The sequence below is a fragment of the Gymnoscopelus microlampas genome (genome assembly GCF_963454915.1).
Source record: "Gymnoscopelus microlampas genome assembly, chromosome: 4".
Lineage (NCBI taxonomy): Eukaryota > Metazoa > Chordata > Actinopteri > Myctophiformes > Myctophidae > Gymnoscopelus > Gymnoscopelus microlampas.
In genome coordinates, this window is record NC_139941.1 from 27,534,040 (window position 1) to 27,548,558 (window position 14,519).

Here is a 14,519-nt window from a genome sequence, read left to right on the forward strand (position 1 = left end):
GCAGCTGTGTACTCTTGTGATCTCTCACCCAGTTCTCCCCATGGTCAAAACAAGATCAGAAATGAATTATACATGTCAGAATTAGTTGAATTAGACTTACTGCACCTGTTTTTAGTCCTAACAGTGGCCAAGTTATGGCAAGGTCTTCGGAATAGCAAAATGACCTTGACCATGAGCTTCCAAGGTCAAAATCACCCAAAATGGTCATAACAATATCAGAAATGAATTCCCCACCCCACAATTAGTCAAAATGGAGGTATTGCATTTATATATACACTCAGAAACAAAAAAGTTGGATTTTCATCATAGCCGATGGCAGCCATATTTGATTTGGCCATTGCGCCATTCGTGGCACTATGGCGGACGAGCACCTCTTTGATTTTTCATGTCTAGGTACCCATTGACTCAGTTCAAGTGAGAAACTCCCCTCACACCAAGTTGCGAACGGGTCTACAGGCCAGGTACAGGATTACTGTATGTTGCCATTATACAGTAATCAAGACAGTATGTCCCTTGCTTTTAGATGAGGAAAACGTGTGTAAAAGTGAAATAACCAAATGTTTACCTCCAAGTGATATCCTTATCATATTCAGAACTGTGTTGTGGGTGTGGAAGACATGACACAGCAAAACGGAGCATGGTTCAAAGTCACTTCTTAAGCCTAATTTCCATTTGCTGACAATAGAAATGATTTTAAAACTAAAGTTGGCTTGAGAAAATCTGTTATTTTTAGCAAGCGACCCATCATGCAATGGAGTATAATTGAATCTAATCCTAATTGTAAACTCCCCCAAATTTCTTTAACCATAAAGCAACTGTTTCTCATGACGACCAACAAAATTGTCCTCACATTGTACATTTCTCAAATGCTACTATACTTTAGGGACATTTTGGTCCTTACAAGTATAGTAATATAAGTACACACAAACCCCTGTGAACAGTGATTCATTAAGAAATATCCACCCTCCACTATGTCCTGTTTTAACCAACATTACTGGCAATGACTCAGGGGACAGAGAACATTCAGAATAGGTGTGACATTCTAGACGGCCCTGCTGGTTGCCTTCAGAGCAGAATATTACGACCCAGGTGCTGTGATCTGCACTGAGGACAGGAAGTACAACAAATTAATTACAAAGCCGTCTTTCTGTTTTAAATAAGTATTCCACCACAAACAAGTATTTTCAGATTCCCAATGATATTTTCACAGTACAGAAGGATAGATGGGATTGAGATTTCGATATAGGACCCATAGAGATGTCAGGTTCTAAGCAGTGACTCAAGGACCTTAAATAGCAGCCCCAAAAATTAAGACATTTCTTGGCAACATTTCCAAGCACTGAATCTCACCAAATCAAAACCCATTGGACTCAAATAAAGAAAGAAACGTGGACAAACGGATATGTGCAACATGGGTTTATTGTCCGTTAATTCTCAAACTGGTTCTTAAGACATGACCTTGATTGATGCCATATGAAATCTTAAACTCTGTTGTAGTAAAGTGCAGATTTAAAGCAAGTTGCCCTGGGAGTCCTCATACATTTTCTGTCTGGTTTTGAACCATCATTAAATACATGGAAATATGAAATCCTAAGAATTATGAAAAGCCCTTTTTTTAACCACACATCTAAAGCTTATGTGCAAAAGATATTTTACAAAGCTTGAATAGTCTTTACGACAAGGCAACCTCCCCCTATCACTCTCTCTATATCTGTAATTGGGATACAATTGGGCGATAGTTGTATAAGATGGGCAGAAGTATCCTAGCTCTACTTTGGGTTTCTCACTCTCAAGAGTGAAGTCGCCTTTAGCTGTCAACTTGGGAGGCTGGTCAGCCTGCCAGGCTGCTTAAGCACCAGCCTCTACGTGCAATTTTAAAATAGATTATAATCGATTCCCATCCTTTCATTATGCAACTCAAACAGCACTGAGTCAACAGCATGGCCATCACACCACTTGGCGCGTATGATCTATGCAACAACAGGCTAAGCCACCAGGGCTCGGCACCCCTCGGTTGCCATTCAAGGTGGCGCGCTTCTTGATGACTCGTGGTACGTTTGGTTGTGCTTGAGGGCGGTGCTTATGCAGCCTTGGAGCCTCCAAGTCACTTCCTAAAGGCAACTTCACCCTACAACAGGTTTCTCTGAGAGCAGGTAAAAAATATTCTGCAATGACTGTTTGAAATACCATACAATGTTACAAATCTTTGAAAGATGTTAATAATTCCTGTAAAAAAAAAAAGAAAGAAAAAAGTAAACGCATTAAAGGAAAGCTGTTAACTTTAACCTGCACATGCACAGTCAGCTGTGTTAGTAACCAACCCAGACTTTTCTTTTGATCAAGCTTGGTAAAGATCGGCATTTAAAGGTCAGCCATGTAAAAAGCATGATAAGAGGTCACTTCTGTATACAAGCCCATACACTCCCATAGCCCAGTATGGCCACTGCAGTTTCTAGTAGAAGTCCTAAGCTCCATAGTCCTGCATGATAGTGTTAGCCGAGTACGGCCTGACCAAACTCCTGATAGTCAATGGTCGAGTACTCAAAAAAAAAAGAAGAAAATTCTACTCACTTATACATCCCACAACGCTCCAACAGACAAGCGCTCCAACACACACACACACACACACACACACACACACACACACACACACACACACACACAGTCACTCCTCCATCTAACAATAATACAATGGTTTTGCATCCTGTTCTTTGCAAAGAATTTTAGAGATAAAAGAAAAACGGCAGCAAGGAAGTAAACCAAGAAAGAAAATCATAATGAGATATTGCACAGACAAGTGCCGGCACAGAACACAACAGTCTCTCTTTCCAACAGCCTGGCCTGTGAATAGGAAGAATAAAGCACTTGTGGTGTTTGCAGACTTTAAACCCTTCTCATAAAGCTTTGTAATACACTACAATGAAAACGGTGACAAATGAGCCCATATACTAGAATTCACACAATTCATATTTAGTCTCGCATATCCAAATTTATATGACAGTGTAACTAAATGCATTAAAGACAAAGAATACCTAATAATGACAGAGAAAGGGTCCATGACTATTGGCAACAGTGATGGGACAAAGAAGAAAAAAAAAGAATTAACCTGAAGTCCCAGCATGTGTTGAAATGCATCTGTCTTTACTCTGAGAGAGAAGCAGGCAGAGTTGAGACGGAGTTGGGGGCCAGCATGGAGAAAAATCTCTCAATGTTAATTCAATAAATAGCATTGTGGAATATGCAAAATAAAAAAGCAAAAATGCGTAAACCCACTACTCAGTTCATCCAGGGACACTGTGTTGCAGTCCCCTTCAAATACATAATTGCAAAAAGTCATTAGTTGTGGCTCTGTAAAAGGAGGAACAGAGAGGGAGCAAAGTCTTGTTTCCAGAACAGCCTGACTGAGTTAGAACGTTTCCGCATGGACAAATCATGCTCTCTGAAGTCATTGGTTGCTCCAATATTCAACATTGTGTCTTTCAATCCCCGGATAGTTTACAAGTCAGGCGTCCACCTGATAGGCTTGTCAATCAGTTGCCTCCAGGCCCTGTCAATCTGTCTACTCACAGTCGTCTGCATCCATCCATTAGTTCCCATACCCTGTTGTCCTCTCTCAGACTGGCAGCCCTCCCTGTAAGGATGCCACTATCTGTGGAGCAGGACGAAGGCCTCCAGCTTCTCTGGGATGTTTCCCCGGTAGTCCAGGCTGTGCTTGATGATGGACCTGGCGGCGAGGCACTGCAGTGTGGTGTGGTTGATGGGTTGGATCACGTTCCTGGCCAGCTCCTTCTCGTCCAGCAGATCGCAGGCTGTCTGCTGGAAGGCGTTGGTGCTGTCAAAGTGCGTTCCACACGAGATAAGCAGGTTCATGATGTCCGGGTGTCCATTGGAGGCCGCCACGTGGAGAGGACTGGTGGGGTGTAAGACATAACTAGTTTATTATACTGAGAAGTGAGCGTTAAGAGGGTTGGTATTGAACAAATTAACAGGTTCAGGATGAGAGGAAATCAATTAAATGAACAGCAACAGACCAGGTCTACTTTTTTCCAGATGGCTGTTGGCTGCTGACAATTAGAGCAAGAACAATCTTGTAATAGTATATTACTGGTAACCCAAATCAATAAACATCCACCACATGGGGCTGGTGGGTTGGAATACTTGTTGATTACACATCACAGGTAGAATATATTGTAACTAATACCTAAAGGACAAATACAGAGGGTGTTCAAACTTTTACAAACAAAATTAATGATCAAGTTGAAACTGTTAAAGGGCTAAAGATGAGATGAAAAGGGAGAAAGGCACCTGTTGTCATCTTCATCTCGGCTGTTGACATCTGCTCCGCACTCCAAGAGGATGGAGGCCACAGTCAGGGAGGGGAACTTGCAGACAGGGTAGCGACCTACGCAGGTGGTGTTGCGGTCGACAGCCAGGTGAAGAGGGCTGTAACCATTCTTGCCACATGGCTGAAGCTTAAGGAACCTGCAGGGAAGGAATGAGTTATTGATGGTACCCATTCATTGAGGGCAGTTTTGGTAATGGGTCATGGACAGATTACTGTCAGAAATACTACCTAGATTACGATATGCCATCACAGAACATTGCACATAAAGCTGGGGTACCTTGTTAACCTAGACCCGTTGGGCTTGAGACACCTAGAGTGATATGATCCTGACACAAATTCTTAACCGTTTGTAAGGTTTCATTAACAAGAGTTCAAAGAACTATAAAAAATCACACCTGTGTGAAGGTAGCGGCGCCTTTGATATATTTTGTCATAGATATGTGTTTCTACTAGAGAAACAATATTAAATCTCTGTAAATTTATTTCAAGGCTTCCAGTGGCACTAAATAGTGCCATTGGAAGCGAATCACCAAATGCATTCCAAGGTAAGTGGCAAAAACTGATCTGTCATAGCTGCTGGGTTTTCACTCCATCTAAACAGTATTGGACATGGCAAGTTAAATTGAGGATCTAACTTTAAATAACTTACCTAGAAGGAGACTTTAGCCAAATGAATAATAAAATGAAATTATTAAATATTTCTGTTTATATAGACATCTAATTCTATATTCATGACATCATAGTGATGTCATGAATAGTAACATAGTGATGTCATGAATAGTGACCTATCAGAACGTTGACGGACCTGACCAATCAGAACCTTGGCGAGCCTGACCAATCAGAACGTTGACGGACCTGACCAATCAGAACCTTGGCGAGCCTGACCAATCAGAACGTTGGCGAGCCTGACCAATCAGAACGTTGACGCAAAAGCCAGGTATAGAGGGCTAATATCCGCTCTATACCTAAAGGTATAGAGCGGCTAGCGCCGCTAAAAATACAGGCAAGTTGTGTGTGTTCCTTTTTAGTGTGTTCTTTCACCTTGCACACACAGGCTGTCTCCCCCTGCATAATGTCATCATTTTCCACACAGAGGACAAACCATTGTTACTCCTTAGTCAATTAAACACAAAACATACTCCTCCCCATACACACCTATAGATCGTTTCCTTCTTGAAGTGGTCCTGCTCAGCTGTACAAGGTACCTTCTCCAAGAGGCAAATGAGGTGCAGTATGATTGACAAAGCCTTGCTGAGCTGGGTGGGATCCGGCGGCACCGGCCCGCTTTGCTTAACTGCACGCTCAATTTCCAGCACACTCTTGGAGAGGATCCCCATCAGGTCCTCAAATGACACGGAGGTCCCCAGGAGTCCCTTGGCCCGGTCCTGCAGCATAAAGGAGAAGAGTTCGGCGAAGGACAGCAGGCTGGAGGCTGTCATGGGACTGAGTGGATCCAGGTTGCTCTGCTGCATGTCCAGAGCATACTTCCACAGGTTTATGCAGCGTGCAAAGTTCCCCGAGTCTGCATACACAGCACCGCGGTAGCGGATGTAGTAGGATGTGTCCGGGTGCTGCGGGCCCAGGATCCTCTCCCTGATCAACAGCGCCTGCATGCGCATCTCATCTGGGTCAGAGATCAGACTGTCAAGCTCCTCTGCATTGGTCACCTAGGATGAGGATTACAAGGTGGTAAGTTTGAGATGATGACAACGTGCAGGTTTTTACTTGAAAAGAGCTGAAAAAGTCTTGGGATAAACTATGGTTGTTTAATTCATACATTACGTTGTTTCCATCATAAACCTTTTGTAATAAGTAATTTTGTTTTCTGTAAAGGGTTTCTGGTGCAGGTGGCATGAAGGATGGATTTCTGCCATTATACTGACCTAACTGTCTGGTCTGTGAACCTGGCATTAAAGATTTAATTAACTGGAATCAGCCAATAGTTTAAAGAAAAAAGAAAAGAAAAACAGAGGAAATAAATAAATGAAAGTGCATCCTAAGGGGGACATCTTTAATCCACGTCAGCATGCTGTGTTGATTGACTTCTAGGAAACGTGACTTAATTTTGGAATCCTCGAACTGGTACTCACCTCCCTGGCGTAGTCGTATGCCATGATCAGCTGCTTTGGTTCAGGTTTATGGATAATGCTGCAGCTGTCAATATACCTGAGGTCCATGGCCCTTTTCCAGTATTTCAGTGCTCCTAGCAAATCTCTTTTTTTGTCCACAAATGTGGCGCCCAACAGCTCGAGAGCATCAATGCATTCCTTCTCGCTGGTCTGCAGAGGGGAGAAGACATCACCAGTTGAACTTTTGTCTTTTCACATGCATCTCTCAGACAACAACATGCCCGAGTTGGACAGCATCCAACAGCCACAAAGTTATTAGAGGCTCACTGGATTGCAACACTTGCACCTACTGGCATTGATAGTAGGTATCATAGTTGTAATACCAGCTATGATCCAGCTACCAGCTGAGGACTGTGTCAGGTTACGTTCACACGCAGATCACTCCGCAGAGCTAAGAGTCTGCACTCTGCACAAAAAACCTAATTGAAAAGTTGAAATGTATTGGGGGTGCAGGTAGGTTGCAGATACAGTGGATCTTTAGTTTGTGAGGGTTTCAGAGGCACATGCCAGAAATAGATGAGGTGCTGCACTGTGAATTACTTTGCTAAGCAACAGTGTCAGAAGTACAAGCATCACTTGCAGATTATGCCAATTTAAATTATTTTCCAGTGTTGATGAAAAATAGAGTTCTATACCTACAGGTACATGGCTGACTGACTAAACAAAGTTACTATAAAGCATATAAGTGCACTGCAGTTTGCACTAGTGCGGACATTGTCAAAATACAAATTACATGCGTCAAAACAATTTCAGAGGAACAGAATTTTGAAGTTAAGCCCTGCAATTGCTGGCGGGGCTGGAATCCCTGACCTGCTGGTGCATTGTCAAGTAGTCCACAATGTTGGTGTGTCCAGTGACGCTTGCAGAGAGCAGCGGTGTCATGCCATATCCATCCCTTTCCATGGACGCCCCATACTGCAGAAGCATCCGCATGATCTCCAGACTGCCTGACTCTGCACAGTCGTGGAGTGCTGTGTTACCTAGTGGGGACATAGAGGAGGTAAGTCTCATGACTTACCTCAACTTATTTACTTTAAATTGCAGTCAAAAAGAACCGAGAAGGCGGCTGTTGAGGAGGATTGATAGGTTTCATTTCATGTATGCCAAAGAAATGAACCCTGTGTGGAATGATCCCAAATACTCTCAGAGAAGCCCCTACCCTCCAAAACTTCAAAACCGCTCTCAAAACCCACCGCTACAATATAGCTTTCCCCTTCAAAAGAAATGTCCCTTTGCGCTAAAGGGTCTCTGCATTCTAATCACTCACAGACACGCATGTAACCAGTTTTCTGGTTACAGTCCAAATACTTTAAATCAAATACACTCTTGCATATAGTTATAGATGTTTTATCTTCTGCATCTTTAACCACATGAACCATAACGTCTGTATTCTGTGACACACATTCGGTCAAAATAGCATATCTACAATGTGTCGCAATGCATTGAGAACTTGAATATCGCAGATTTTCAGTGACACGATTTAGTGAAGAAGGAAAACCCGAGGGGGCCTCGTATAGACCCCTGGGGGGCTCCGGTAAACTAAGTATAAACTGTTTAAGTAGTTGAGGAATCAGATGATTGAGTTGTGGTGATTTATGTATAATGATATCATATAATGACAACTCATAATCCAATGAGCCAATCAGTCACAATGGCATAGGGAGACAATTCATGATCCAATCAGTGTGACTTGTTTGATTGGCATTGTTGAGGCTGGCATTACTATCAACCACATTGAAAACAAATACTGTAGTAAGAAGAAGACACACAGCCCCCCCCACCCCCCACCCCACACACAACTACAAATCAATCTGAACAAATTGGTTAAGATTAAATTGCTTCTCACAAGGTTGTCTAAAAGTTTGAATTCAATGGCATACAGAAGTGTATACAGGCAACACAGTGAGCGCTTTTAGAAACATTAAAAATAATTTAACATTGATATAATAATGAGCATCAGTTATAGGCAATCTATTTATGATTGGTTGTAATGAACTTATGATATTCTTAGAGCTTTCATAAGCTGCAGTAAGCTGCCTGGGGAAGAGCTAGAGTTAGTTTTGGTTGTCACTGTTGCTATGCAACCAAAGGAAAACCCCAAATGAAGCTCTGCAACCTTTTGATGGCAACAAAATGTTTTTTTCCACTGCCTGGTGTACCGGGTACTAAAACATGCTCTACTAAAAGTGCAGTCATTATAAATAACAACAATAACCCAGGTACTGAGAAAGACAAGTAAACTATAGTTTGGTATAGTTTGACTGTTGTGTGCATAATGCACAATACACCAGTATATTGGCTACATGATCTATTGAATGTACTAACATACTGTTTCAGCCTTGGAGGCTTTTTAACCTCTGAAAACACACCTGAATGTTTTATGAAACTTCATGAGTCCTGCATAAATTGATAGTAAAAATTAAATCACACAACCTATTTGTTCATGCTGTGCTTGATATCTCACAGTCCCTGATGCACTGACTAACCCTACACCTGTTGCTTGGCATTGCAATAGCAGTCTCACATCAGGAGCTTAAAGGGATAGTTCACCCCCAAAATGACTTTTTTTCTATCGATAAGTCACTCATGGAGTTTTTAATTCATGGATATTCTTTTGTTTTGGTCGCATTCCTAAGCCAATAATTTGATGACCGGGAGCGGTTCCGGCTGGAGACACAAAGAGTCTCCTTTGTGTCTCCTACCGGAACCACTGCCCACCGGTAATCAAATTATTTGCTTAGGAATGCGACAAAAACTAAAACAATATCCATGAATTCAAGTCTTCATGGGGTATGGATTGTAAAAAAAAGAACATTGGGAGGTGAACTATCCCTTTAACCATATCAATGGAGCATAAAATGAGTCACTTCGCCATTCTTTTTTTTTCTATCCACAAACATGTCTGAAACTAACTGGCACCCTGGAGTCAGGAAGTGAGTCTTATTGTCACCTGTGTGTCTGTGTTACTCTCCGCAACTAATCTCGTAAACTACTACACTGATCAGCATCAAACCTTTTGTGCACACTGCCAGAAGGCCAAAGGACCCAACCCCTGAATATTTTTCTAAACTGACAACCACGTTATTTTTGTCAAACTCAGATCTACTGTTCCTCCACAAGTATGGGTACGTGTCTGTGTCAAGTTATGGAGTGGAGCTAACTGCTCAGGCATAAGCTGTCCATCTGACAGGATCTACAACAAGGGAAACAAAGTATAAAATCATTCATTACCATTGTTTTACAATTCATAATAGAGAGATACACAGAGACCACGTGCACTTGACAGACAAAAAGACAGAGACACACCTGAGCACCTACAGTGTGCACACGCACAGCACCGCTCACAGAGAGACCGTGATACATACTGTAAGCTACATGACATCTGCACGTGGTCCACAACACATACAGATAATAAGACAGACAGAGAAAGATACAGAGGCTGCTGCACCAATGATGTGCATGGGACTTCATGTTAGTAGCGTGACAAGTGACGATGTACTCCATGCACATAATATGATGCCCATGTGTGCCACACCGGGCACAGACAGACAGAGAGAGGGAGAGAGATGGCATTTGACATTACTGCATCAGTTTAAAGGATTGGGGCTGCAACTATTGATTATTTTCTTAGTGATTATTATTATAGCAATTACTTTTTTGATTAATCGAATAATCTATTGGTCCATCTATGCTACTAGTACTTTATTTAAAGACATGTACAAACAATATGGAATGTTTTATGCCTATGTATTGTGTGTATATCCTGTATTCAACTGAACATTATCTGTAGATATAGATCACAAGCACTCAAGCCTTCAAATATTTACTAATAATCCACAGTGATGAGCATCTGAAAACGTTGTTAACTGAAACAACTAAACAATGATTGTGTTTATATTTCAAGCTTACATATTTTATATCACACACCATATGCACTCTCATGTAACTTTCACCATAAAGCAAAAGGATATATACTATAATTTCCTTTTCCCATTTTCTCTTTTTTATAATTGATTTAATACATTTATTGTTGCAGCCCTAGAAAGTTTTGCTATTGGGCTGTGCCTCCTCCAGGTACTTGATGATGAAGTGCAGAAGAACATTATGTAACACTGTTACATGCAATAATATAATTTCTGCCATCCAATGCCGCAATGACAAACAGTTTCATTTATTCCACATCTCTTTGAGCTCCATTACTCAAACAATGCCACTATCATAGGACAACAGCTTTATGCACCAATATTACCACACCTAACCTAAAACACATTATCAACACATATACACCTAGCACATATTTGAATCAACACCATCCAGCCATGACATACCCAGTCCTTTTACTCACACAATGCGAGAGCATGTGTCCAGCAATATCCGATTGGGTTTGACACAATGTCGAACAACAAGAGGGGGGCTCGCAGCTCACTTTTAAATGCTCCAACTTGTATTCACAGCAGCAATATGACAATTTGACCTTGTGATCTTTTTCAAGTAAATTTGACACAATGTCGAACATCATCCCTTCCAGTGTCACATTCGACCTAGGCTCTTACCAGCCCTGGGTAGGCCACCTGGCTTGGCGGAGATATGCTCTCCATGGTGCGCGTCTTTCTTGTCTTGTATGTCTCTATATGGTAGCAAATCCTGCAGACAATACAGTACTGACACAAATGTGCTATACTAAAATAGTCGGTAGATTATCAGACATTTTTAAAGGCAATAGCCTAAGTCACGCTGCTTAAGATATGTAGATAGAATTTGTGGCCATTATTATTGTGTGGGTGGACAGGTGGGAGGTGAGTGAATGCTGGCTTGCTATTTTTTATTTTATTATTGATTATTAGGCTAATGTGCTATTTTCATAATGACACAGACTTTAGAGAAAGGGACATAGGCTATAACATTCTGTTTTCCAGGAACACAAGTTTAAGTACGATAGTTTTTCATAATATCCATGATGTTCTGTAAATGAATCCAGTTTCTTCTAAATGCTTGGGTCTTTTAATGAGAAATTAGATTTAGCATAGCTTAGGCTTATACTGTATGACACTTTGAGTCCTGTCCTGGTGTCCAGCTCAATGGTTATTGGCATGGTGGTTTCAATATTTGGAATTTATACTGGAGCCAAAAGTGAGCACAAGATTCTACATGTTCTGGATGTTTGTTACATAAAAGAAAAGTACAAATAGGTACTTACAGGTAGTAGATTAATCACAGGGGCCAGGTACAATTTTCATTTTACAGACAGAGACAGATCAAGCTAAACTATTTCTTGTGAGTTATTTCAAATGCTTCGAGTGGTTGCTTTGAGTGTGGCTGGAGGCGAGAATGGATAATGAATATTTCTATGGGCAAGCTCATGTGTTCCTACATACCCATCAACATCAAACTGTGGAACTGAATCTTCAAATGGTTAAGCAAAGCATGTTTTTCTGCCCAGAGGGAAGGCTGGAACCGCCAGGTGAGGGGATTATGCTTTCGCCCCTCTCCGTGTGTTTGTCTGTTTGTGTAATGATAATCTTGGGCACCTCTGGGCCGATCGGCACGCACACTCCCCCAGTAAGTCATGATGGAAGAACCTCTACCCCAAACGGGGTAATTTAGGCACACAAACTGAGGCCAAGCACTACTGTATCAGACAGGGCCAAACCAGGGTAGCCTTGCTTACTCATTATTTAGCTCATGTCCTAATGTTCCATGTCATACAGGCCGAAAGCTGAGTCTGAGATATTCTTTTTTACTTGGTCCCTAAGAAATAATAACTGGTAGACTTGACAATTGTCAAATCTGGGGTATTAACTCCAGGGTGTCCCCTAAAACTTTGTAGCCTGATTACTACTGTCAGATTTCCATGATGCTGCCACTGGGCTTGTATCCGGCCTCTAGTTACCTTGCCCACCAGGCTTGCCTACTATAATGAAACTCAAAACTCTGGAGCGCCACAATGTTAGAATAGAAACATGTTTACTTAGACTTGCTGGGGTGACATTTACTACTGCCCACAATACAAAGAACTTTGGATGATCATTTGTTAATGGTGACATGATGAGACATGATTTCTGCTGAGGAGTCACTTAAAGATTACTAAGAAACTGCTTTGAAAAGGATAAGTCATTGACTGTGTTGGAAACAAATCCTCACTCCGAATGTGATGTCCTGTGCTATAATGCCTAGAATATCTACTTAACTCAACAGACAGAATGAGCACCCAGTCTGAGCCGATCTTAGTACAAATTCTGTGAAGTGAAAGATTATAGGCTGAGGCTCGTGTTATTTTGAGTTATAGTGCTTAACAGAACAGAAACCACTGAAAACAACAAGTAGGCCTAATAGTGCAACTCGTAGGCCATGTCAAACAAAGCTTATCTTCAGATGACAGGTCGGGGGAATGTGTGAAAGTGTCTGACAGAGTAGTACCTACCCACACAGTAAAATGTAGTCCTCTGTACATACAGAGGCTTTTTCATGTGTATGCATGTCCCACCAAACGCTGGTCAACCATCCCACTCACCTTTGACACTCTTCCTGTTGACATCCGCACCTTTCTCCAGCAAATACTGGGCTATTTCCTTGTGTCCTTTGTAACAGGAGATCATGAGACACGTGTGGCCGTGTCTGTTGGCCACCTCCAGATCAGCCTTATGCTCCACCAGGTACTTCACAATGTCCAGGTGTCCGTCGAAGCAGGCCGCCCTGAGCGGGGTGGAGTTGGTCAGAGTCGTGTTGTTCACAGAGGCCCCGTGGCCCAGCAGAGACTGGACCACTTTCAGGTGGCCCGCGGCGGACGCGGCCCAGAGAGGGGGGGCTCCCTCGATGGTCTCCCCGTCAAAGTTCACCGACCCCCCGATCTCCACGGGCGCGCAGCAGCACTCCAGGAGGTACTCCACCAGGTCCAGGTGTCCGTATCGCGCGGCCATCAGGAGAGGGGTGGCCCCGTTCGTCTTCTCCCCCATCAGCTTGGACACATCGTGTCCATCTTTGTTCTCCAGGAGCTTCTGGAGGAGCCGCAGCTTGCCATCCCTGGCCGCGTTGAACACAGCCGTCTTAAGATCCATCTCCCTGGCCCGTGGAACTAAACGAGCAGCGGCGTCGTATTAAATGTAGTGCGATGCTAGCTAACGCTAGCTGTTACACAGGAGGTGGACAGAAGCGGGGGCTCTTTGTTTACAGCTAGACTTCCTAGCTAAAGTTGCTAACGTTAACTTGATGTTGGGAACAAACCTGCTATAAACTCTAATGTCAGCTTGTTGGTGGAACCATCATCATGGCCAGCAGGGAGGTGTCCTTTAAAAACCCCAACGTTGTAACAAAAATAATAAACCTTGTCACAAAGGAGACAGCTATGTTGGGGACGCTAGCCAACTTCCTTAATTAGCTCTTTAGCTTAGCCTCGTCGACCAATCCTGGGAGTCTTTTATGTTGTTTCCACTTCCACCACCGTCTCATTCAGACACGACTGTTGTCATCTCTGGTCATTCTAGTGTTTCTATCCCCAACCAGGGCCGAGGAACGGCAATCCACCCCCGCTCGTTCTCCTGTGTTGCCACTAGCTTAGCTTCACTTGCTGCTAGTTTAGCTTCTCTTGCCAACGGAACGAAGCGTTTTCTTAGTCCTTTTCAGCCCCAAACGTTGAAACGACAGACAGCAGCGGGTGGGACGTTTTGTTCGGTGACACAACGACGTTTTTCTGTCCCTCTCGTCAAAACACAGGACATGAGATGTTGTTAGCTCCGTGTAAATCCTGTGGAAAGGGGGAAAAGTAACGTCCTCCCACCGCTCAGCTGGACGATCACGACTCACTTCTATCAAATCGAAAACAATGCAGTCTTTTTTTCCCCCTCCACCTGTCGTCAGATTGACACGTAGACGCTCCAATCACCGAGCTGCTAGATAAGCTACGTAGTCACCCACGGTCTGGAGCACTATTTCCCAAACAGTGGGTCGGGACCCATCTTTGGGTCGCAGACCAATTTGTATAGACCAATTAATTGTTTACTAACATTGAGACTGGATGCGCAGGTGATTGTTTCACGCAACCAATGTCC

General features: G+C 42.8%; 1 protein-coding gene across 1 annotated transcript; it reads right to left on the minus strand.

The window, feature by feature from the left end:
- Window positions 1-1,401: 1,401 nt before the first annotated feature.
- fem1c (fem-1 homolog c) lies at window positions 1,402-14,264 on the minus strand. The gene is made up of 6 exons (XM_084056107.1): window positions 12,986-14,264; window positions 7,285-7,454; window positions 6,436-6,624; window positions 5,501-6,012; window positions 4,306-4,482; window positions 1,402-3,910 (listed from the first exon to the last, which is right to left on the minus strand). The coding sequence occupies exons 1-6, from the start codon at window positions 13,527-13,529 to the stop codon at window positions 3,646-3,648; spliced, it is 1,857 nt and encodes a 618-aa protein (XP_083912233.1). The 5' UTR covers window positions 13,530-14,264; the 3' UTR covers window positions 1,402-3,645.
- Window positions 14,265-14,519: the final 255 nt, after the last annotated feature.